Below are 27204 nucleotides of genomic sequence, written 5' to 3' on the forward strand. Positions count from 1 at the left end.
TCCAGCAACTTTTCCTCTCGGTGCGACCTTTCAATGATTTATGAGTATGTCATTCCCTTAACAAAACGTATTTGTAAGTGACAAGCATGCATAAAATAATAATAGAAAACAGTGCCTACACATTTACTAAAGGTTTCCGACGCAAGAGTCCGTACAAATAAAATTGAAAAATTTTTTAAAATTCATCACTAGAGCTTTCTGGCAAAGAAAAGAAAAACGGCAAAGATGAATAAAAACAATTTTTTTTTATTAACATAATAATTGGAAATTGGTCAGCATAGATTCAACAAACTTTCTGCCTTGTTATGATATGCTAAGGCATATGGAAAATACATTTAACAAAAAAACTATATAAAAATCTAACAAAAATTGGTCTGAATGTATAAAAGTCCGTAAAAAAAAGAAAAGAAATGCATATATATTTAAGAAGTATCAAAGTGTCGTCGTGTCAAGTTATAGAAAATTATAAAAAGGAAAATACTGTGTCGAACTTTTAATGCTGACCAATAACTGTAGATAATGACTAAAGATTTTACATTTAGTACAAACAAAATGATACAAATTGACGTACAAAAAGTGTAAGAAAATAGCAAGAAATTAGTATAGGATATTTTAGGTTATATTTCACGCTAAAGCATCTCTCAAAATACTTTCATTTTGGAGCTTCGATAAGATTCGTTTGCATGCAACTTCTTATTATTGGTCCTGACGACTCGAACTGAATAAACTGCGGTAAAATATATTTCTTTTTTTTTTTTTTTAAATTCATTAATTAATTATTTCTGACGGACAGACTCGAGAAATTTTAGTGACTGTTGACGTCGACATCAGCAGGAATGGAAGTGGTGTACGTCGGAGTCTCCAATTCCTCGTGCTTCTTCATTTTTGTGCCCTGCTGGAGCTTGTAGTGATTGATGATGTCTTGGTCTGCCGGGCAAGACTGAGTAAAGGCGTCCAGTTGATACATATGGTACATGTACTGCCATAAATTATTCATTTCCAGAGGAATTTCAAAGTCGGCAAAATATTTACCTGGAAAATATTAGCGTGAGAATGAGTGAAATTTAATTAATTAGTGAGCAGTTATTAGAATTTATATATCTTATTATCTAAAATCTCTAAATGCTTAAGACAGTTTTATATTATTTTACTCAAAATGCCAAATTTTGTTCATTTAAAAAGTTTATTAAATCCCAAATTTGTAATATAAATATTTGTTAATTAACCATAAAATTATCTTATGCTAATTCTTCCTCCGTACATAATGTGAGGATTTAGAAACTGGCCATCAAGTTCAAAACACAGTTAATATTTGACTTTGATGTGAAACATGTTCCAAACACAACAGAAGGGCATATTTTGAAAATATTTTCTATACTAATGTGTCTTTAAAACTGCAATTAAATAGACAAACAATGTACTGTACTTGTATTTACTTAAAGGTATATCCCATATGTATAAAGTCGCCCATTTTCTCATTACATTTTTTCACATTATTAACATACTGTTTTTCCTAACATAGAAATGATGATAAAGCATAATTATAGTCAGTACAAAGGTAGTGTGTCACAGATCTAATATCTTTTGAAACCTTAGTATTGTATTTATGGTAGAGGCAAATTTCAAAAATATTATTTTTATACTAAATATATTATGTATAGCTTATGTGAGGTAAAAATATGCAAATGATCAACTATTTTCCTATCATGTTTACAGAATACAGAAAGTGGCAAAATTGTTCTTTGAGACAAACTGTAAACAAATTAAACAGGTCCCATATAGCAGTCGATAATTTTCTTTGATCAGGCAAAAATTATGCAAAGAAGCCAACTGGAAGACCTAGCAAACTTACACCTATAAAATGGGTGATTGTGTGTGAGGTGTTTAATACTGTCTTGATGTGCCACAACTATGTCAAGACAGTATTTTTATGTATCTAAATCAACCATTAACCAAATTGTGGCACGTAGCCCTCATCTGATATACAAGCACAAAAAAACTGCATCTGCCCTATAACAGCGGCATCTAACAGTTGTTGTCTTTGTACATATCTATTGGCCTGATATATACAAAGACAACTGTTTGCTGTATCCTGTTTGATGATTTGCAGTCTAATGACTTGGGTCACTTTCACAGTGGGGATGAAAAAACACATTTATCATATATCAAGCATTGAATGAATGCTCCCATCTTAGCAAAAAATGTCAAAAGATTATTTGCTACCTTATGCGGGAAGTATTGCAGGAGGTGACTACTTTTTCAATAAGATAATGCACTTGTGCAGACATCTAAGAGAATAAGAATGGTTCTTGAGTAATTGACTGGCAAACTTGTTCCCGGTCTTAACCCCACAGAAAATGTATGGGGACTTTCTAGCTCACGCCATTTATAGAAATGGACAACAGTACAGTTATTTCAGGAGTTGGAAAATGAAAAACAAAAATGGGGGAAAATCCCTCAAACCTACATTTAATATTTAATTTTGTCTATATTATTCATATATACAAAAGCATTGTTTGACAGGATAACTGTATTAATACTAATTTGTAATAAAAGTTTTGTTACTATCATTGTTTAGACATTTATGGGACATGTAAATATTAAAATTGCTAAATTTTTTAAAACCCATTTACCCTATGACACTTTATTTGTATAATATTAGCACAATATTATAAGGCAAAGAGTGGCATTATACTTATTGGATTCACCTTAGATATGGGAAATTGATAGACAAAAGCATTTCAAAATTGTAATTGTAACCACACATACTTACCTGCTACCCTGATGTGTTGCAGACGCGGCATCAGTTCGCAGTCGAAACAGCACATTGTATCTCCGGTGAGAAAGCGTCCATTCTTGTTGCCAAGATGGCCGTCAATGTTCTTTAACTGATTCAAAAGCGCTCGTTTTGACTGTTCATCTCTGCGGGTGAGCATAAGCTTAAATTTCTGAAAATTTTTAAAAATGTCATGAAATGAATATGGAACGTCTAAATATATTACATTCCTTAAATTACTTTTTAAAGTTTTAATCGATAAGTTAATAGCATCATAAGAAAAAAATTCAATTTGTTTCGCTTAAATTTTAAAATTAATTATCTCAATGATTTCTGTGTATCTATAAATGTCTTTTCTTTAAATTAATTATTGAATACATCCCAGTCTGGTTATATTTAGTTATATTTTACAACTCATAAATTATGTTTAAAAGAGATTTAACCTGACTGCCAATTATTAGCAATATTATACAGTATAATGAAGTGAAATAATAAAAAATAAATTTAAAAAATGTTAATTAAACAAACACACAAATATATGTATATAACTGTCTAAAAAAATGAAAATGTTTGCCTCCACAAACTTGTAATTAATCAAAAAGAAACTGAACTGTTCAGCCGGTAGCAAACAAGCTTTTCGTCATCAAAGATCTCAGACATTTGAGAAGAAGTCTGCCAAGAACTATATATAATTCAAGTTTTGTCTATTTTACCTTTAATATATAGTAAAAGAGCTACAATGATAAATTAATAAAGTGTTTGTTTTACACTTACATTTAAAAAAAAAAAAATTGAAAAATAAAAGCAATGCCATGCTTTTAAAGCTGCCATGAAAGCACAATGACAAATGAGAGATTTTGAGTTCATCTAGAAGGGACATGAATTAAAGTGTTACATAGAAAAAGTAACCCACTGAAGTACCTATAATACAATAACTGATCAAAATAATAATGCATGAAAAGAATTTGAAATTCAAATCTTATTCATCCACTTCACTAGAGTCAGTATAAGTAGATGAACCAGCTTATTAAGCAAAAAGATAACCATGCAAAGTGCATTTGAAATCTTATTAAAACATGAGAGCCACTGGTGACCATAAGGAAAGGCAATTGGAGATTGAAAATTGGTGAAGAAGATATCTCAAAATTGAGTGACAAAATTATAAATTACAGTGACGCCATAAGATTCCCCTTCCAATAACAATATTTTTTTACTAGTTTAACACTGTGTTAAACTAGTAATAGTTAGTTAGTTAGTAAAAGTAAGCTAGTAAATTAATTACTTTTTCATCAGAAATAACTCCTAGGTTGCTGTAAGAATGAACATAATCAATTCATTGCCCATAAATGTAAAAAGTATAATAGTTTGGACTTCCTAATAGTTTCTAATAATACTCAAAGATAAATTATCCAAACAGTATTAATATTTAAAGACCCAATGGAGGAGATTAAAATATGTAAAGTTTCTGGATTGGAGTTGACAATTTTTAGATCAGCACAGGCTATAATTTTAGAATTAACACAAGGAATAACAAGATCAAAGAAGGCAATAAAAGGAAGGCTAAGTAAAATGAGTCTTCAAGGAATTTTACATACTGATGAAAAATTACAGAAAGTTTCCTAATTTAACTTTGCAAGAACATAATATAAAATAATTATTTAGCCAAGCTAGAACAACAGAATGAATATTAGAATGATTTTTTAGAAAGAATGAAGGTATAACCGAATCAAACGCCTTACTGATATAAATAAACAACAACTAACCCGTTATATATAAAGACCAACAACTGCCGAATTATCGGGCTAGCAAATGGCTATAGTAATATTAATAATTTAAGTTAATTTGATACTAGAGTTAGGCGTTAGGCGCCATCTCTTGCTAAATTTAATAATTAGAATTTTAATTAAATAATTTAAATAAATTTAGGCTTAACTGGAAGAAAAAAATCGGCCCGAAGCGGGATTCGAACCCGCAACTTCTGCTATCCGTGCAGACACGTTACCAGTTACGCTACCCGGACCTTCGGTCCGATCCTCCCCTTCCAGTTCATATAAGATTACCGTACGACCATCGACGGCTATTACATATGCAGGCATTGTATAGCCGGCATTGTTACAGCTGGCATTGTAATAGCCGTCGATGGTCGTACGGTAATCTTATATCGACTGGAAGGGGAGGATCGACCGAAGGTCCGGGTAGCGTAACTGGTAACGTGTCTGCACGGATAGCAGAAGTTGCGGGTTCGAATCCCGCTTCGGGCCGATTCTTTTCTTCCAGTTAAGCCTAAATTTATTTAAATTATTTAATTAAAATTCTAATTATTAAATTTAGCAAGAGATGGCGCCTAACGCCTAACTCTCAAAAATTAACTTAATTAACTTAAATTAAGTTAATTTTTAACTTTAACTTAAATTAACCAAATTAACTTAAATTATTAATATTACTATAGCCATTTGCTAGCCCGATAATTCGGCAGTTGTTGGCCTTACTGATATCAATGTAGATAGGTATTTTTACACTCAAAATTTTTAACTATTCCACGTTCAGTAGAAACAAAATTAATAATGGTAGGTCAAAATTGGATGCCGTAACATTGAACGAAAGTAGTTCTGGTCACAACTAGAGAGTAAATGTAATTTTAGACACAATGTTTGAAGATTTTGAGCATAGCTACAGACAAAGACATGGATCTATATGAGAGAGTTCCTTTTAGGAATTGCAGCAGTAAAAGCGATACATCGTGGTTCCAGAATATAGCCTTTCTGAATTATTACAGTAAAATATACAAGATAAAACAGATGATGTAATATGTAAAATAGAGCAGGAATAAAACAGGATCATCATATGAGTGTGACAGTTTTAAAATAGCTTCACAAATATTAGAGAATGAGAAATGACTGTAGAGGTATTAGCACTAGAAAAGCAAAGAAGTGAGATGAATACATTGTAAAATATTTTTAAAATTTTTTAAATCATTGTCTGTTAGTTTTTTTTAAAGTTTACAACATGGTGGCAACTACAGTGAACCTCAATTAACGAGCATAATTCGTTCCAGAGTCTTACTCGTAATGCGAAACACTCATTAAATGAAACAATTTTTCCCATAGAAATTAATGTAAACTGTTATAATGCATTCCATGCCGAAAAAATGCTCAAATGTTTTATGTATAACGTTTATTCAAAAAAAAAATTGTACAATATACACTGTTAAAGAGCGTGAATCATCACCACCTTTTCTTCTAGCGCAGAATGAACCATCCTGGAATGAGAATTCGATTTCCAGAAACAAAAAAATAAAAAAAAAAAAAACAATCACAGCTAATATGTTTGATAAACACTCCAAACAATATGCCAAATTCTTGGGTTATGTAAAGGCTATAATTAAATATTAAAAATTAATTAATTTTGACTAGAGGTAGGCGGTTATGTTTCCATCTCGTATTAAATTTAATAATTATAAATAGTTAATTTTTAATTCAGACATTTTTAAAATTTAATTTGGAATCGGTCATTAAATTTAATGACCCAAGAATTTGGCATATCGTTTGGCGTGTTTTATTGTATATAAACATCAACAACCATAGCCCTTTTATAAGTAATGTGTGTGAACACAAGTGACACTAAGATGTTAGCAGAAGGAGTGCTAAACAGACTGATTGATAGTGCCGCTTGTGCACAATTCGGGACTTCCCCTCTCCTCATCACTCGTTATGCGAAATATTGCTCGCTAAGCGAGGCAAATTTTTACAATTTGTTTTGCTCATTATGCGAAATACTCATTGTGTGAGGTGCTCGTTAAGCGAGGTTCCATTGTATTAGAAGATTTTGAAAATTTGGGGATACAATGCAAACATATTTATAATGGAAATAAAATATTTATCATAAGAAGTGTGGTAAAAATAAAATTTTTTTGACAACCACATGATGGTGATGGTATGTATCAGAAGTTGCATTTGGATTTCCACTATTACAATTTTTTTTTTCTTGTTAAATTTCTAAGTTTCTTTAGAGATAGATACAGTTCCATCAATCTTTCTGTACAGTAAAAAGCTGGAAATTCTATAATAAAAAAAAACATTGTAAAGCCGATATATCTTCTGGCTTAAAAGGTCAGCTATATCATTCTGAAAGCAAGTAGTTGAAAACTAGTTCCCAACTGATTTTGACAACATGGTCAGGCAACCTGACTGATTATACCTTGAAGTGAAAATAAATGTTATAGCAGTTGATCAGAAGCAAAATGCCATATTAAATAGGTCAAAACTAAGAGCCCCCTGGAAAAAACTAGCTATAAGGCTTCAAAAAAACCAAATAACCAGCATAACAATTGGAAAGTGCTATTGTTTTCAGCCACGTTGAACGGGCATCTCAGGCTAACTAATCCCACAGCTATTGAAACAACAGGGAATTACAGTTGTTTCAACAGCTGCAAAGAGTAAATTTGGTTTTCTTCAAACTGTAAACTTACTCTCCCTCTCTCCTTGTGTCACCCCCTTTTTCACACATGCAAGGCAATCCCCATTGTTTCAACAGCTGGTGGAATTAGTTAGCCCGAGGATGCCCATTCAATATGGGCAAAAACGATACATTGGGCAGAAGATGTCTGATGTTGCTAGGCAGACATTTCCCAATTTTTTTGCTGGTTATTTGTAGCTTGGTATCGAGTTTACCCAGTTTCTGAGTGGTTGTATTGAAAAAACTAGGTCAAGGAAAGAATTATTCCTAGTAGGAAAAGAAACATATAGATGCCATTAATACAATAAACAAGTTTTTCAATATTAAAGTTCTGGAAACTTCAAATTGTGATTACTGGTTAACTGGTTTATGCTATATCCATGTTATCACATGGTAGCAGCAATTTTCTATAGGTATTATTCACCAAAATGAGTTACATAGCTGTACTTCCATGATACCCTCATGCTGTGTATTATCAATCTCACCATATAAAAAAATTTCCTGCTTTTCTAGTCCTCAAAAATCAATTGCATCATCATCATTTGCCCACACTGTATCGCATAGAATCTCTCTTATTGTCACACAATCACATGCATAAGATGGTAATTTTCTACTCTGACATAATTTTCGGTGACTGATATCATCAAACATGATGTCACAGAGGTCTCGTAATTGCTGCAAGAGGTAGTCACAACATCATGAATGTTTATCAGTTACACATGACAATGATATGAACAGTCTGCAAGTCATGACAACATTGAACACTTGTCTCCAAAAGACAGTTGAAGGTCACAGTATCCCAGACTATTTAAATGTTCTCTTGGGTTCATTTCATACCCAAAAAAAAATACAGAAAAATCATTTTTCTGGTTCTTCTGAAAAACACCCCAGCCCTACTGTCATTTATTTCCAGGTAAAATTGTTTCACATTTGCCTTTACTAAAAGTAGTTTAAAGTGTTCCCTACAGGAGCCCAGTCATGGACACTGTTCTGTAAACTAAACAATATATGACAATGAAATTTGGCATATGCAGAAATGATGTATTACAGGATTTCTCAGAATTATCAAATTTGTGAAATGACAATTACATGCAGCATAATATCCTGTAAATGCCACAATTCAGTAAATTAAACTCACCACAGAGCAAAATTCCTTTGTTTCTCAGCTAAATGCCATCCTTTGTGAATACACAAGACAAGCATTAAACTAAAAAAACAAATTTATTCCTTTGTTTTTTTTTTTTATATATTTCAGTTTTCTACATTGAAGTGTACAGTTTTTCAAAGTTAATGCTTAGATGCAAGAAAAAGTGAAGAGAGGGTCTAGGATAAGGAAAGTCTAATTACAGTGTGTGATTGGTTAACGAACAGTTCGGATAGTGAACAAATCGAATAACAAACACTTCTGAGAAAAATTTTTATGTTTGGATAACAAACACTTCACAGAACAAACACAAAAAGAATCGACAGAAAATAACAAATACTGATTGATTTTCCTTTGTCTTCAGGTATCAATTTGAAACCTTTTGGAGCATGGAAGAGGTCGGTATCGACGCTCAACCCAATACCATCAGATAGTATTCCTCCAAATTTTGAAACTCTCTCCCTTGTAATTTCAGCCTTTCATTTACCTTTCTGACAAATAATATTTTTTATAGTCTTTGCAAGACTGTCGGACAGGTACTCGTTACGTTTTGCGTCGGTTTTTAATTTATAAAAGGCGAGAGTTTAACTGTCCCATCGGATATTTGTTAACGTTTTAATACCAAATTTCGAATTTCATCCGGGCCTCAAATTTACGTAATTTTTTGTGCACTAGTTGATTTCTGTTCTCTGAATTTTTGTAAGTGCTTTTCTGAACTTTTTATTTAAAAAAGAAACTGATTATATTATGGAGCCTAAAAAGAGTGGAGTGTCAAGAACTGTGCTCACCATAGAAACCAAGCAAGAAATAATAGCCAAGGTAGAGATTGGGCAGATGTCTGATGTTGCTAGGCAGTATGGTTTGAACAGGTCTACAGTAAGCACAATCTTATCTAAGAAAGATATAATCAAGGAGACTCAAGCAGCTAAAGGAGTAACAAAAATCACATCTCAGAAACAAAGAACATTGAAGAGCTCATAATGGAATCTGAAACTGATCTGACAACAGAAAAACTCCAAGAACTCTTGAATGAAGAACACCAAGAAACTCAGCAAGATATGTTTTCTTCTGGAAAAGAGGATCAATGCTGACATCTGCTATTAAGGATCTTTTCAAGAAGTGGGGTGGGAGGATGTCAGAACAATGTCTTAGAATGGCATCCAAACCAGATTGAGGTTTATAGGCTTAGGGATCTCTATAACAAATGCTATTAATTACTTCTGAAAAATCCTGAAGAAGAGAGAAAAGAAATCAACATTGGACAGATTCTTTAATGCTCCACAACAGAAAAAAACATGACTGATAAAAATGCAAGAATGTTTATATGTATTTTTATTATTACATATATACTTTTTTACTACATTCATTTATAATCTTTATTTATTTTTTGAGTCTCCAGAATGAATTAATCAAATTCCCATAAAAACCTATGGTAAATCGATAACTAGTTAACGAACAATTTGGGTAGCAAACAAAGTCTTGGAACGGATTATGTTCATTAACCGATCACCCACTGTATTTCATAACAGATAAAACTATTCTAGTATTTCAGAAATTATCTCAGACTACATTTACAAAATACCAAAATATTTTTCTTAGTCTAATATCAAGTGCACAAACTTCCAGAAATAAAAAAATGATTTATCCAGCTCAATTCTTACAACTGGAAATTATTCACACAAGAATCTCAAAAGATTTATATTGCATATGTATATGTACTCAAAAAGTGTGTCATTAATTATGAAAATGCAGAGAGATGTTTTCTTCAACTAAATCTGAAAAATCTCAATGTTACAATATATTACAAACACAAAAACGTTTAACACCAATAATAAAATACTTACACTATACAGATTTTCAATCACAGTAGCAGTATCTTTATCCTGAACAAATAAATTATGCCCTCCGGGCACGTTTTTCATAATGTAACGTTCAATTTTTTCATTTTCTAATATGGCCTGGCCCCGGTCGATCAGAATGGGTGGCGGAGTGGAATCGAAATTGGAACGAAAATCTGGTGGTGGCTTTAGCATGTCCACGGTTGTTACCTAAGAAATTATTAAAGTTTTACAATATACATTAAAACGACTAATTGAAATACAAAAATACAACTAGTGAATGAGAAAGTATAATATACCATTATGTTAACAAGCTTAAAATGACATTCGAAATTGTATTTGATGAAAATTTGTTATTAATGACAAAATTTCATTAGAATAAAAAAAATAGTAATTATAATATCAATATTTAATTAAAGAAACAACTTAAAAAACTAATATTACATAAATAAATTAAAGAAAAAAAAATCATAAGTTGCTTAATGACACACAGCCAGTGAATTTTTAAGCTATTTCTAAGCTGTTGTCAGGTTATGAAATTCAGTGATAGCCACACTAAATCTCAAACTTTTTGCAAAGATTTTTGACTGTTTGAACATTTTCCCAAACTCAGATTGTCAACCAGCTACTTCATGCCAAGACAGTTAAATTTCCATCCAAAAGCCTTTGTACGAGAAAAGTGTACCTAATGAAACAAATACCTCTTATAGTGTTCTTTTATAACTTTTCTGGATATTCCAAAAGGTTTTTACTAGTGATGTAACGAATATTCGGTTACTATCCGGTATTCGGCCTATTCTTCACTATTCGGCCGAATACCGAATATTTAATTACTATTCGGCCAAATACCGAATACCTAAAAACAGGAGTAAGAAATAACAAAAACACAGTAAATTAATCATTTTTGTAACTTTTATTACTGCTGAACATTAAACTATAATTATTAAAGTTAATAAGAAATGGCATCTAACTCTAGTGTTAAATTATTTCGTAGTTAAATAATATTATAGCCTTTATGCAGCCCGATATCTTATGGCGTTGATGGCGTGTAGGTTAGAATGTATCGGGCATTAATGTTATTGTTTAGTTAATTATGTTATATTCGTATTCACGTATATTTTAATATTTATACGATATTTTAAAATGAGTTACAAAACGTTTTATTGAAACTTGTCGTATTTAATGAAAGAATTATTTATCTATTTCTAGAAGATGAGTAACTACTATATAATTTATTTTATATATAAAGCAAAAAATGAGCATTTCTCATTATATACAAAAGATAACATTTGAAATCATGTTAATTTTAAAAATATTGACAAAAACAATAGCAACAAAATATCACAAAACTTCACAAATAGAAACTCCCCAATAATATATTTGAACTGTTCCACAACTGGGGAGAAACTAGACCATATTATGTCACCACAAAAGTATATCCTTCGGGTACTATTCAGTATACAAATACGTAGTAAAAACAAAATTTTAGTGTTTAATTAAAGAGTTAAAATGATCGATTGCAAATAAAATAACTTATAAGTTATAACTTACATCTAAATACCAACAACTGCCGAATCATAGCGGGCTATTTACGGCTATTACATAAATTATAAACCAATTTGGCACTAGAGGTAGACGTTAGGCTCCATCTCATATTAAGTTTAATAATTATAATTTAATTAATTAATTTAAATAATTTAGACCTAATGGAAGAAAAAATCGTAGTGACAGCGGGCCAATAGAGAGCACGGTGCGCGATCTTTGCCATAATGCGGTTTGCGCGCCAATTTTAGTACGTGCGTTAATCAAGCCGAATATTCGGCCATTTGGCAACGCTCCTGGCCGAATATTCAGTATTCGGCCACGCTCCTAGCCGAATATTCGGTATTCAGTTGAGGCCGAATATACTATTCGTTACATCATTAGTTTTTACAGATAACCTTGAGTCAGTGTTTACAAATTTTGATGATCCCAAGTGCAGGATAAATGACCTTTTAGATGGACACTTCATTCCATAAAGTCACATTGTCTTGTTGGAATTTTTCTCAATGTAAATCGAGAGGATTAACTTTTGAGCACTGAAAATAATAAGCCATGTTACTTATCAGTTATGAACGTAAGTGATACAGCCTCCAAGTAATCTAGGTTCCTTCAATGACAACGTTTTTGTTTAGTCATTATTTACAGATTCTATACAGTTATTTAATACTGTATATCATCTATAAATATATGTTTATTTTAACATTTTATACAATTAACTCTGAACTTCAAAAAACTTGTGATGTTCTTCAAAACTAAAATCAAAAAGGGTAATAAATTAGGAGACCATTTAATTTAACCCGTTGGTAATATTCTGTTATCATCTGTGTTGTATTTATAATCCAGAAAGTTTACATTCAGGTCACTTTTTTGTTCCAATGATAGCGTCAAACCATATGGGTTGTTATTCATTTTGTTAAGGAACTCTCGAGCGTTATTAATATTCCTCCAAATGATGAACAAATCATCCACATATCTTGCATATAAAATTATGTCGTTGTTGAAGACAGGCAGTAGCCTCGTTACTTTCTAAACGTCGTAATACTAGTTGGAAGCATTAAAATATGGACCAGTTTGCTCCTGCTCCTCAACCAACCCTGGATATCATTGTGCCCAATGTTGAAATGATCATCAAGGAATTGAATCTTACCAGTCAAGAATATGTACGATGGAAAACAAGATTTTGCACAACTAAAGAATTTCCAAGAGCACACATTTCCACAATTGCATTAAAAACACAAAAGAATGGCTGCATACAAATAAGATAGTGCTTATCAAGGCTGATAAGTCCAAAGGGGTAGTGCTTCTTAAAAGAGATTCCTACAACCATAAACTGCAGGATTACATCAGGGACACTGAATGCCAACGTGCTCCTGACAAATATTTAGAATCACAACAACAGAGAGTTAAAAAAATTCATTTCAACTCCTTTAGCTCGCAAGTTACGAATGCATAACTCTGTCGTACAAGCACTAAGAACACTGAGAATCTTCACCTTTGGCAAAACTCATAAAAACCTAATTGTCAGATACACCCTGTTATAGAAAAATGTGGCTCCCCTACATTTGAACTTGAGAAAAAACTTGTTAGATATATCCAACCACAAATTCAAGATTACCTGTATGCTATTAATAACTCTGTTCAACTGGTGGATAAACTCAGAAATATCAACCCAGAAGACAATGAATTTATGACCGTAATGGATTTTAAATCATTATTTCCGTCTATAAAATTACCACTTTGCTTTTGCGAGATAAGAGACTTCCTTTTTTCAAACGTTAATAATGCTACAAAATTTCACAAACACACATTAGAGCTCACACACCTAATTTGTTATAATTCGTTTTTTGCATTTGAAGGCAACACACATTTACAACAACGAGGAGTTCCAATGGGGAGCCCGATATCCCCAGTATTAAGTGAACTAGTATTATGACATTTAGAAAGTAAAGTACTGCCTGTCTTTGACAACGACATAATTTTATATGCAAGATATGTGGATGATGTGTTCATCATTTGGAGGAACATTAATAACGCTCGAGAGTTCCTTAACAAAATGAATAACAACCCATATGGTTTGACGCTATCATTGGAACAAAAAAGTGACCTGAATGTAAACTTTCTGGATCTATCCATGACTTGTAAATTTGTTATATTTATAATTACGATCATTCTTGAGAACTCCGTCAGATAAGGCACAAGAAATCAATATCATTTTGTCTTAAATCCACATATTCTTCCTTATTACAAATTCTAGTGTTAGAAAATAAAGTTTGAATTTAATAATTAAAAGCACAACTCAAATGTATGACTTTTATCATCAAATAATTGACATGATCTATATTTAAACTGAATTAATTAATTACAGTGAAATTCCATTAACTTGGCATCATTGGGACTAATGCAGTGCCAGATTATTGAATATGCCACCTTTCCAGATGTTAGTTTTTCTGGTTTTTTCAATCCCCTGGACACAATTTTACATGCTTGTGTGTAAAACTGTATATATTTGCCTTTTAAGATTGTTTAATAACCACTTAATTTTTCCTCGGTTGACTTGAAATAAGAACACACTATTAATTCTTTTTACCTCTATGTGTGTTTTACATTTCTGTGTATATATTCTCTATGTGGACCTTGTTTATTAATAGGACTTATTATACTGTATAATAAGTCCTATTAATAAACAAGGTCCACGTAGACAATATATACACAGAAATGTAAAAGAACACACTATTTTTACTTTGTACTTTTATTGTGTATAAGTACAAGTTTAGACGTACTCTAATTAGCAAAGCACACAAACAGTAATGTACTGAAGCTGTTCCCGTGATCATTATTGATTCCAAGTATGCTAAATAATTCTGCTTCTCATATTAAACCTGTGCACTAATGTCTTTGGAAAAATAATGCACTAGCTAACTGGTTTTACCTAGCACATCGTGTTGCCTTGGGCCTTCCATTTCCACAATACTTATATTAGAAATTTTCTATGACAATGGTAAAGAACAAAGCATAATAACCCTTCCCAACAAGCTCAGTGTGCTGGCTTATCAAGTTTGCCAGCATACCTGATGCCAAGTTAATGGAATGTCACTCTACAAATAGAGCTGTATAAGTGATATAATTCAAATAAAATTCAAGAGACTAAGTTTGTTAAGCATTAAAAATGCAAAATACATGATTAATAAAAAAATTCTGAAGACAAGCATAAGTAAACACCCCTGATGGCAAGTCAGAAAACTTAAAACTTGAATAAACTAATAAAAGAACTCAAAGAAGAAGGGAAAAAAACCTCTCCCATCGCTGGGAAAATTTACAACCCTCCTTCAAAAATGTCAACATTCTCCCATCCAAACATCGTTAAGCTAGTATTGCAAGATAAGTTTACAATTAACATCTGATTTTATCACTTTATTTTGGTCCTGGGAACACCTTTAACCTTCACACCTGCTAAGTAACCTCCTAACTCTGACATTTAATCACATGACGTATTTTCCCAAGACAAATCTATATAAGCCCGCTTTCTCCCCCTTCAGGGGAGTCTCTCATCGAACCTCTAGGCTGTGACAAATAAGAATAGACGGAGGAACCGCTTCACCAATTTTGCCTATACCAAGTGTGTGTTATGGATCTAGTTGCAACTTTTTATAATTGTGTACGCCGACGACATCAAGGACTGATTCGAACCTCCGAGGAAACGTTAAAGAGGTATGATAACAACTCATGTAAACTCTCTCTCTCGACCCCCTTCCTTGTATTCAGAAGTTAGAGAACAATGTGTATTTGTTATCTAATAAATCTTTGTTTTTCTTGTTAAAGGGTGTCCTTTGCTCGTTTATTACCTATGTCTTACCAATGACCCCTCTCTCCTCCTCCACTCGACCAGACAAAAAGAATCCCGATCCCTCAGACCAGAACGTAAACCAGCCATCCTCTGACAAGTGGGCAGTTTCCACCAAACTGTTACCAAGAAAGAGGCAAGACATCTGCCTTGCCTCCGGCTACCCACACATTTGAATGGTGTTCTTTCATAATATTTCTTAATTCAAATATATTATTTTTCTTTGAATAGTGCATTCCTATCTTTATTACAGTCACAATAGAAAAACTGCTATAGTTTTTCTATTGTGACTGTATGAAGTAATGTATTTTTGTTGCATAACTCTATTATTATATAATTCCCATTCATTCATAAATGCATTCCCAAAAATTTAATTTTAATTTATAACACCAAGCTTATAGAAAATAGGGCAGTTCATTAGAGTTTAGGAGAAATAGAACAATTTTTCAAGAATCAAGTCAGTGCACTGTGGGGAAATTTTAACTGTAAATAAATGTATTTTAAAAAAGGATGTGTATTAGTTAGCACCTCTTTACTAAATGTCTGAAAGGAAAAGCAGATGAAAGAGGGGTGTATGCCCAAAACACATATCGGTGTAAGGTATTTCTGAATAAAGAGTGATGTTAAAGATTCCCAGTGTCTACCTATGCATCCAGTTGTGAAGTAAAGAAGTTGTAAAACTGATAATCTTCTATATTTTTCTGATATAGCATATTTTTTTGAAAATTTTATGTAAGTAATTGCAAGAAATGTAATTTGACTTTACATAAAATAAATAAAACCTTTCTTAGTCTTAACTGTAAATCTTACAGTAATTTATCATAAATTAAATTATTAGCATTACCTTGAGAGAAATTGTCTTTAATTCGGCTAGCAAATACAAATCCATAAAATATTCTTGGCAAAAAAGACAAGCACCTTTTCTTCGGCCATCGATTGTCGAAGCCTATTAAAATAACAGTTTGCTTAATTAAAGATAAAAATTATATTTTTAAAAGTAATGCAGAATGATTGGTAATTTTCATTTTAAATTATATATTTCATTATTTCGTTAATAAAAATATATTCATAATAAATTCGGATAATTAAATTTATTTAAACTCAAAACCGGCACAAAAAAATTGTGTGTTTGTAATTCATAACATTAGTAAATAACCATTTACTAATCAACCAGCAATTCTAAATGAAATAAAATTAAAGTGTCAATTAGGTTATTCACAACTTAAAAGGAATTAACACAAAATGAGAAAAGCAAACATGATGTAAGAGAAAAATATGTATAAAAATATATAATTTATCAATTGTTTCTTTATTTAAGGACAAGTTAGCAATAGTTATAGCAAGACAAAGCAAGCAGAGAATAATTAAAAAAACAAATTTAGTTTGCTTAATAAAATTAAAATCACCAATGGAAATATAATGTGGAGATATTGCATAACTGCATTAATCAAATGGAACTACATAGAATGATCATATACACACTGTAAATGAAACAAAAAGTATAGACCAAGACTATGAGCTGTATAATCAGAATGGACAGAAATTTCAATCTCATCACATTTGCAATTAGGAGTATTTTGTTCCTGTAAATATTGGTCGATTTTTATGTCGAATATTTCTTTTCATAAATCAAGAAAAGTCTTCAAGTGTTTTGCTTTGAGTACTTATAAATCATAGTCGTACTGTAACAATACTCAAAACAGTTTTAAAAAAATAGTAATAATATTGAAAACCCACTGTAAAGTTTACTTATTTTAGCTATAAAATGCCAATGGAGTTTAAGAAACAATATAAAACAAAGTTTTAGTGGTCTCAGACTTACGTAAATGAGAACATTATGAAACTTAACATCCTGACAAAATAAGTCAAAAGTACCAGAATTAGCATCACTTTTAAAAGTCAGTTTGTCCCTTGCATGTTTTCATTCAAGTGGATAGTTATCAAATAAGTAAAAATCATCTTGTCACTTTGTTAAATACAAATGGTGCATATACTTTACTCCCTTCAATAAATGCACAAGTATTAACAACAATACACAGCCATTTATCAGGCAGAGAACATTTATTATTCTAACATTTTCAGTCTTCTTAATCGACCTTCTTCGGGAGATATGCGAATTCTATAATCGAAAAAGAACAATCTCCCAAAGAAGGTTGATTAAGAAGACCAAAAATGTTAGAATAATAAATGTTCTCTGCATGATAAATGGTTATGTATTTCCAATATACCTCACAATGAGTAGTGGTAGTGATTCATTACAGACAACCGTTAGGAAGAAAGCAAAATTATTTGTTTATTCCCTGTTCATTTTTTTTTTATATCAATGGATGGGTACCTCTTTCTGGTGGCACTCCTAGACAACTGCCTATGACGTCTAGTGATAAAACTACAACTTTTGCTCTGTTCTATTTCATACACACACATGCACATCTGCTTTCTTGGAGTTCAAAAATGAGATATTTCTCTTAAACTCTGATACTTTTAGGCTTTCAAGCCCATCTTCAAAGGTATCAAAACTGTTGTGAAATCTATATTCTGTACTCAAACTTCACAGAACACAGATTTGCAGCTATATACTATAAACATATAGTATATAGCTGTGAATACTATTAATTGAATAGCCAAAGTTATCAGGCTACTTTTAGGTTACATTAATAATTAATTTGACTAGAGGTAGACAATTAAGCCATCATCTCATTAATTATAATAAATTTAATTTAGAAATTTCTGAAAGAAATCCAAAATCAAAGCTGGAAGAGAGAACTTGTAAAATCAAAACCATTCACACTTTTCCAGCAAAAGGGTTTAAGGAATGATTCTTTTCTGGAAAAAATTCATTTGTTCCTTAAACTCTTCCAACTCATAAGCAACCTAAATCCATTTAGTTCCCCCTGCAATACCCTTTCAATTCAGGAAAATTGGTTAGATTGGTACCATTTTGTTTCTTTGGAGTCCAATAAAGTAAATTTTTGCTTATAGTTTAAAATCTTTGGATTAAACACCACCATAAATACTTTTTCAGAACAACTTTAATTTATATAAATGAATGTTTTCAACTTTTCATAAGTCTGCATCAGGTTTAACAAGATGATTCAAACTTAACTGATGTTCTAAGATTTTTTAAAACAAATTAAAATAAGATTTGGAATGGAACAGCTGCATATCTCAACTAGATATGAAACATAACATATATGTATAAAATATTATACATTATGATTCAGTGATGAATACATTGTCAAATGCAATATATATAAATGAATTACAATAAATTTATGAAGGGAAAAAGATTAAAATTGTAAAAAAAAACTATAAAGTGCCAACAAAGCTTAAGATAACTTGTTGTAAGCCTGATTTACTTTATTTTTACTGTGTGTAGTATGTGTTGTCCACTAGCGATTGCCAAGCTTTTGATAACGTATCTTTTTCTTTATAAATAATCCATTGACCTGGCCTTGAAGCAAAGAATATTTCATATGCTTCTAGTGTTCTTAGTTTGAGGTTAAAAAACTAACAGTAATAAAATCTTAACAGCTATATGTAATTTGCTATAAATTTTAAGGACTTATCACACCAGTTTTCATTGGAAAGCTCGCGGATAACTGTTATGATGATTTATTACAATATTGGACAAAAAGCAAATAATTATAATCTTTTTAACAGTTTTGCTTTGTCCCAGCATGCTGACTCCCCAGGCTTGCTGGCTTGGGCCAGTGCCATGGTTTGTTTATTTTTACTAATGTCATATTTATCTTCTTTTATTCTTTGTTAAGGGTCTATCTGTTGCATCTACGTATGTCACTTTTCAATTAAATCTATTATTTAAGATGTTGTTTAAGCTAAGTTTCATTTTATAGAGAGATTTTTTTAAATAAAATTTTCGGAGTTTCTTCTATACAGATAGACAATAAGAAATTGGAACTATTAATTATGAGCAATAAAGTATTTATAATTAGCAAATTTTTACAAATGTTTATACATTTGTAAAAATTGTATATGTATAAATAATGTTTATAAGTATGTCGCCTACCTATTGTAATTTACAGTATTTTATATTATTTTCCTAAGTTTTCATTGATCAAATAGTACTGTGTGGCTACTGTTTGAGGGCAGTTATTATTTCAAGCTTTAAGAATGAAATGCAGTTACTAATCAAATAAAGCCAGGATTTGATTCCTTACATGTTTAAAAGATAAAGTCATAACTTTACAAAACAAAGTAGTTCAAAAAAACAATTACCCATAAATAAACTACTAACTTCTTCATATACTTAATTTTTACATGTTTTAGATCACACACCAAATTATTAAACATTGCAGAGTTTGTAGAGAATTATCTTTAAACTTTCAGTCTTAATTTTAGCTAAAATTTTTATATTTTTTTGTAATATTTTACATTACAGTGAATTTTAACTATGCACAGTTCATTTTCTGTCCACGTCGAAACGATAGCATTTTCTGTCCATGTCGAAACGATAGCAAGTCAATAATATTGTTTCGGGGGCATTTATGATGGATAATTGCTTGCTGCTACCATGACAGTGACATCACTGCCGACATAAAAAACTAATTTTAAAAAATTGTGTGCACTTGTGCTAGCACTTTGACCCCACTGTATCTCGAAAATAAAATCATGGACCCCAATTTTTTATTACCTCATCTCGTATTATGTAAAATGGCAAAGTTCAATCAAACTTGGCCTATCAAATTTTCAGAACAAACTCAATTCTATAACACAGGTAGAAGAGGCTTTGCCAACACATCATTATCTCAATCACTTATTTTATCTATTTAATAACCAAAAAACGTTTTGTTAGTTTTCACTAATATATTGATACAATGAATCTAGTATTATGATCCAGATACTTAAACTAATTATTTTTAATTTCAATAAAATTCTCCAGCTTAGAAGGAAGTTTACATCAATTAATTCAAGAAGTTGGACTATTATTTATCAAGTTAAATTAAAATATACTAGGACATTGCACAACTTTGTCGTATAATGATAGAATTGAGACAGAGCTGAAAAGAAAGAAGCAATTCCTGCACTTAGGCACAGAAGAGGCAATCCTTATACTTGACAGATGCAGACATGTGAACTTTGCACTTGCCATCATAAAAAAGACTATCCTTGTACCTGTTGGCCATGGGAGAGACAATCCTTGCATTGGTCGGGCATAGAGATGACCCTTGCACTTTCCGACTGGGAGAGGCAATTCAAGAACAAAGCAATCACCATCAATTGCTTTGTTTATTTTTCACACCTATTTTCCATTAGGCGCTCGTAATGCTGTTTTTATTTTTGACCCCTAGGCCTAAATTCCATTAGGCACACTCACATCAGAGAGAACGGGCATTCTCTCTTTAATACCTCTGTATATCAAAAACGAAGTCGTGGACTTCAATTTTTGCATTTAAATGGATCCTCATTACATTTTTGGATTCCTTGTCGCAACTAATAGAAAATGGAATTGTTTTATCAAAATTAGCACCTTACATTTTGAGAAGGAACTTAATTCTGTAAGCTTACAAAAGACATGCTAGTGACCATGGAACATCCCATGACAAAGTCGTGGAATTCCTGCGATATCGCTTTGTCAAGTGCACTCATAAAACAACCTTATATCTCAAAAACACGGATTCCCAGTTTTTATTACATTTGTGCATTCCTCATTGCAATTAATGGAAAATGGCAAAGTATAATCAAAATCAATTGAACAGATCCTGAGAACAAATACAATTCTGTAAGCCACATAGAAGAGGCTTCGCTAACACTCCACCTCAAGAAATATAGAAAATATAAATTAATAAATTTGGAAAAAATTGTTTCATCTATAATTGCAATATGTTCATAATATACAGATAAATCAACACAGTTGAACCTTGCTTAACAAGCATAATTTGTTCCAGAATCTTACTCTTAATGTGAAACAATTTTTCCCATATAAATTAATGTAAAATACAATAATTCATTCCATGCCAAAAAATAATACTCAAATATTTTATGTATAACATTTATTCAAAGAAAATTATACAATATACATTCTTAAGGAGCATGAATCATCTTTTCTTCTAGCACAGAATGAACCAACCTGGAATGCGAATTTGATTTGCAGGAAAAAAAGTCTCAAACAGCCAAACGATATGCCAAATTTTTGGACTATGTAAAGGCTATAATTAAACATTAGAAATTAATTAATTTGACTAGAGATAGGCAGTTATGCTTCCATCTCATATTAAATTTAACGATTATAAAAGCCTTTGCTGAAGAATATGGCATATCATTTGGCGTGTTTATTATATAATGGGCTAAGGTTGTTGATGTTTATAAGTAATATGTCTGAACACAAGTTTGGAAAAATGTGATCACAAATGACACTAAGATGCTAGCAGAACGAGTGCTAAACACAGACTGAGCATGCGCATAATCTGGGACTTCACCTCTCCTTGTCACTCATTATGCAAAACGTCACTTATAAAGAGAGTAATTTTTTTTACAATTTTTTTTTACTTGTTATGAGAGGTTCAACTGTAATTGAAGTAACTTTTTTAATTAAAAATATAATTAAAACATGCCAGGACAAAATTCATACATTACAATATTAAAAATTACAATTTAATATTGTAATGTATGAATTTTGTCCTGGCATGTTTTAATTATATTTTTAATTGTAAATTAAATTTAATGATTGTGCCGAAAACCTTGGGAATATTTTTTTAACCGTGATTTACATATTGAGGCGGAAGAGCAGCCTACAAAAGAAGGTCGACTCCGCCGTAAAGACAGTTCCCAAGTGTGAAAAGGACGTTAAGATTTAATATTGTAATGTATAACATTTTAAAATTTATATCTAATGATGACTAAAAAAATAGTTTAAAATGATTGTATAATCAATATTTGAACTTATTTGTTCAAATGTTACAATTGAACCAAATGATTCTGAAAATTCTTTGGTTTAGTAAAAGAACTTTTTGCCAAGACAGTAAGTATAAACTTAGAAAATTTACAAAAAACTTTTAAGTGGATGAACTGTAAAAGTGTCCTACTTCATACAACCATCAGGAAATGACAATTTCACAGCAAAGTCAACCTTTATTTGAAGGCTTCTCGTCCACGTCGACATGCAAAACATTGCAATCTTCTCTCTGGTAGCAGAATATTACATGTATAATTTTTATAAATGTCTAAAGTTTATTTGGAGGGTTTTTGTCGGCCTCGAAACTGTTATTTTCTGAAGGTGTACAAAGGGACTACAAAAAAAGAAGACACTTTTACAGAGAATTTTTTGTAAATTTTGAAAGTTAATACTGACTTGCTTTATTTGGAATTCCAAAATAAAATTGGTTAGTATTATACAAGGAATGTATAAAATATCTTAAAAAATTGATCATTTGAAGTGAGAAATTGAGGTTTAAACACTATTTGAAAATAATACATAACATTTTTTATTATGAAATTTTCTTATTCTGAAATTAGCACACCAAAATGCATGAACGTTTTTACACTGATTAGTTTCAGTTTCATTTATGACAACATACGAAACAAACTAAATTAATTACTAATGTAAAAGCCTTATATTTTTCACCTGTGTTTTGCATCTATTCATCAATCACTCTGATAGATTGCAACAGTAGTAAAGCTATACTAATCCATACAAAAACTTTCTACAATTTCTTATGGTCATAACAATTTGTAGAGAATATATATACACTTATAATAAACTTTTTTTTTTAAATTTCACAAAAACTTATCTAGATGTACAGTACCATATATTTCTCACAACCAATAACAATAAATTACTTGGAAGTTATGGTTACAGAAATGTAATTGCGTCTTTCATTTACATACAGTATGTTAATAATAATTGAATCATTTAGCTATTTGATTGAAAACCAAAAATTAAACACTTTAATGAATTAACAAATTGCCATTTTTGATTTAAATACAATTGGATTTCTTGTTTGTTTAGAATAACAGTCTCTTCAAATTATTAAAGTTAATAATAACTAACAATTACAAATATCCTTAATTAATATGGTTAATTAATCTCTCTATGCTAACATATACAGTGGAACCTCGGTATACGACCTTAATCCGTTCCCGATGTTTGGACTTATACTGAATAGGACATACCGTATTTTACAAACTATAAGACGCATTTTTTTCTTCGAAAAATTGCCTCCAAAATTCAGGTGCGTCTTATAGTCCGTAGCATCTTATAGGTACTTAAAAAAAAAATGCTTAAAAATGCTTAAAAATTAAAGTGCGTCTTATAGTCCGTAAAATACGGTATACCAAATCAACCTTTTCCATAGGAAGTAATGTAAAAATGATTAATCCGTTCTCATGTAAAAAATAACTCCTCGATACGGTATATTAATGGGGTTGTAAAATAATTGAAACACTAAGCACATTAATAAAAGAATAAATTTTATAGATTTTTAAAGTTATTACAGTAATAATCGCAAATAAGTGCTTCCGATATGCTGTCGCCAGCACATTGTTTTACAGTTATCGAAAGCAAAAGCAATTTCTCAACATGATCCAATGTCTCTGATCTCTGTTTAGAAACTGATTTAACTTCTTTTGCAACGTTAGCAGATTTAATAATGTCTTTATTTTTTACGATTGTCGATATCGTCGTTCTTGGAATACGGTATGCAACAGCTAAATCTCAAACACGCATGCCACCTTCATATTTCTCAACAATCTCTTTTTTCAGTCCATTTGATTCTAGTCATTTTTTTTTAGTTTTCTGTTTCTTTTCATTTGCCTTTTTGCAATTCATGATTAATAAAAATAATAAAGTTTTACTTACAAATTAAAATCAGAAGAAATTTAACAGAGTTATAGACTGTGGCACCACGAACGTCTAGTACACTGATAATGCTACTTGTTCATAGATGTGCGTATAATTGAATTAAGTCATATACCGAGCAAAATTTGTTTCGTCCAAACAGGACGTATTCCGAATTGGACATTCTAAAGCAGACATATACTAAGGTACTACTGTATATCAAAATCTCATTAATAAAATACTGTATTTATGTTAAGTAAAGACAACTGGTAAAACCGCACTAATTAAAACTTATGCCACATATATGAAGGGATTGCTGCAGTTAATTTCACACATTAATCAAATCCTGCATTAAGCAAAGGATACCCCCTATTAAAAATTTATTAAAGTTATGAACTAAAAATTTGATTCTTGCAATTTGCATGTTGGTTACATATATTTTTTGTTTCATCACTAAAGCTATGACATCTAGGCCCTAAAAAGTCATTTAAGTTACAATTTTTATAACTATTCATATGATTCTTACTCCTTGCTCTAATCATTACACAGACAGTAGTTGATTCTTCACAAATATTAAAAAGCTTACATACTTAACATTGTTTCAATCTTCAAATACATTGGTTACTTAATCAATAATCTTACTTTACTACCTAATACTTGCCAAGGAAAATTTTTCACTGAACAAAAATTTACAACCTGTTATAGGCGATCGTCATGTTTTTAAATCTGATATTAAACATTACAAAAATGAAATAATTGGATATTCAAATTTACGTTTAGACTTAAAATTCCAATTCCTCAGCAAGCATTAGGCAGCAAAGTAAGATTGTTATCTCTCTCTGAGTACACTGTTTTCATATACAGTACTATGTTTCTATTATTTTCTTATTTCTGTAGAAACTTTACAAATACAACAATGATATCAAAACTTAAAAGTTAATATTGTTTTGCTTTTATAATCTGTATTGTAAATCACATGCAAAATTTAAAATGATTAAGATAAATTCCAAATGACAGTCTCTGCATAGGATAAAGAACCCAGCAATTCCATTTTATTGCTAACCAGAATGTTCACACTCCTAATTCCTGTCAATCGTGACAGCAATTCCTATTCTATATATTTCTACAAACTTCCATTCATGTAATCGTAAGACTGAATAGAAAATCTGAATTCTTGTTACAAATTCAGTCATCACATGAACATCAGCTTTATAATTGATTAACAGTATAATCAGCATATAATTTTTTAATAAATTTTTCTCAAAATTACATGGAACTCCATCTATATTCCTTTATAAATTATTTATTTTCAGAACAATCAGTAATATTTATGAGAGACTTAGAAATCCTAAACTGACTATTCAATTAAGTGTATATGAATAAACAACTCATATACATCAGCATACGTTTAATATTTGAACAAATGTTTACAAATGTTTTCAAACTTCTTCAGTGACCATCATTGGGTTACAATAACGAGTTCAAGTGCCACATATTTAGGCAAAAAAACCATCTGATACATTAAACAGGCATGTTTACGACTCGTACGTTCATTAACAGACTGAATATTTCTTGTCTAAATTTTTCATTTGATTTGAAAGGTTGACATTTCAGTGATTATCGTCAGACTATAAAATATTTGTATATTAAACATACTGCTAATATGTAAAAATAGACGACCTATATACATATAATATTTATAAGCTACATTAATTATTTAGATCACTACGATAATTGAAAATGAAACCAATTTACCATAATCTTCACCAAATGAAGTAATTACTTGAAATGAGCACAACTGCTTCCAACGAAGTTTAAAATACTTGATAGAGGACAATTATGAAACATTAAATTTAGGCAGTAACGATGTTATTAGTACGATGTAACAAGTGATAATCACTCCTTAAATTCCAAGTTGAAAAACAAATGCAGACACTACACACAATATTAATATACCAAATAATCATAATTAAAATATCCTATTCAACACTGTCCACAGAGAGATTTAGCAGTCCAAATACAAATCTGGTAAAGAGACATTTCAGGATAGGCTGAAGATATTTCCATAGAAAAAAAATTAGTATCAAAACTTGTCATTATGACACTTTTGTAATGCTAGCAACAATGAAAGGTTCCTTTGCATAAGTACTGTACATGTGTTGCAGCAAAGTTCTAGATATAAAAATGGTCACAACTGTTGATTATTATTTTTATCAGCAACAATAGCCTTCACCTTACTTTTGAATCTGTATTTCTTCTGAGGTTGTGTTTTAGGCAATGTAGACATTTAGAAATTTGTCAAAAAATTTATGCCTATTAGTATTGACCTTTTACCTTGGGAGAATGATCACTTGAGTCAAGAAAATGAGGCATCCAGGAGTTCAATCCAAACAAAGATGCAAACTTATCACATCACAAGTCATCAAAGATCTTACCACAGCTATTGTTTAACAGTTAATGAATAATGTTGCAGGTTCCTGTAATGCACATTCATTTGGGTGTAGCCTATAGCAGTGTGTAGAAGATACTGAGAAAGATGATGCATTGTTATTCCTATAAGATGCTAGTTGTAGTTGATCTTATATTTGTTTGCTTGCTATCAATAGGAAAACCCAACTGAGCTTTGCATTAATCTTCCCTGTCAGAATGGAAATGGATTTGTTGTGGTTTGGAAAATTCCATGGAGCAACAAGGCAATTTTTATCTTGTGAAAAAAGGCATGGAAAAACCCTTGTTTTTTCCAGTAGATTCCATTGTACTCACCTAAGTCTGGTTTGGATTAACAGCCTCATTTACCTAGGAACAACTTTCTTA

At 31.0% G+C, this 27204-nt stretch overlaps 1 protein-coding gene across 1 annotated transcript in view; it reads right to left on the reverse strand.

Annotated features, from left to right (window-relative positions):
- Window positions 1-226: 226 nt before the first annotated feature.
- Clic (chloride intracellular channel protein 5) overlaps window positions 227-27204 on the reverse strand; it is a 34515-nt gene continuing 7537 nt past the window's right edge. Inside the window, exons 2-5 of the mRNA XM_067268822.1 lie at window positions 16441-16542; window positions 10220-10423; window positions 2774-2948; window positions 227-1032 (exon numbers count right to left, since the gene is read on the reverse strand). Coding sequence (XP_067124923.1) covers window positions 806-1032; window positions 2774-2948; window positions 10220-10423; window positions 16441-16542 — 708 coding nt within the window. The 3' untranslated portion in view covers window positions 227-805. The remainder of the gene's footprint in view (window positions 1033-2773; window positions 2949-10219; window positions 10424-16440; window positions 16543-27204) is intronic.

Source organism: Centruroides vittatus, unplaced genomic scaffold, assembly GCF_030686945.1.
Source record: "Centruroides vittatus isolate TY-2023 unplaced genomic scaffold, ASM3068694v2 contig_1078, whole genome shotgun sequence".
Taxonomy (NCBI): domain Eukaryota; kingdom Metazoa; phylum Arthropoda; class Arachnida; order Scorpiones; family Buthidae; genus Centruroides; species Centruroides vittatus.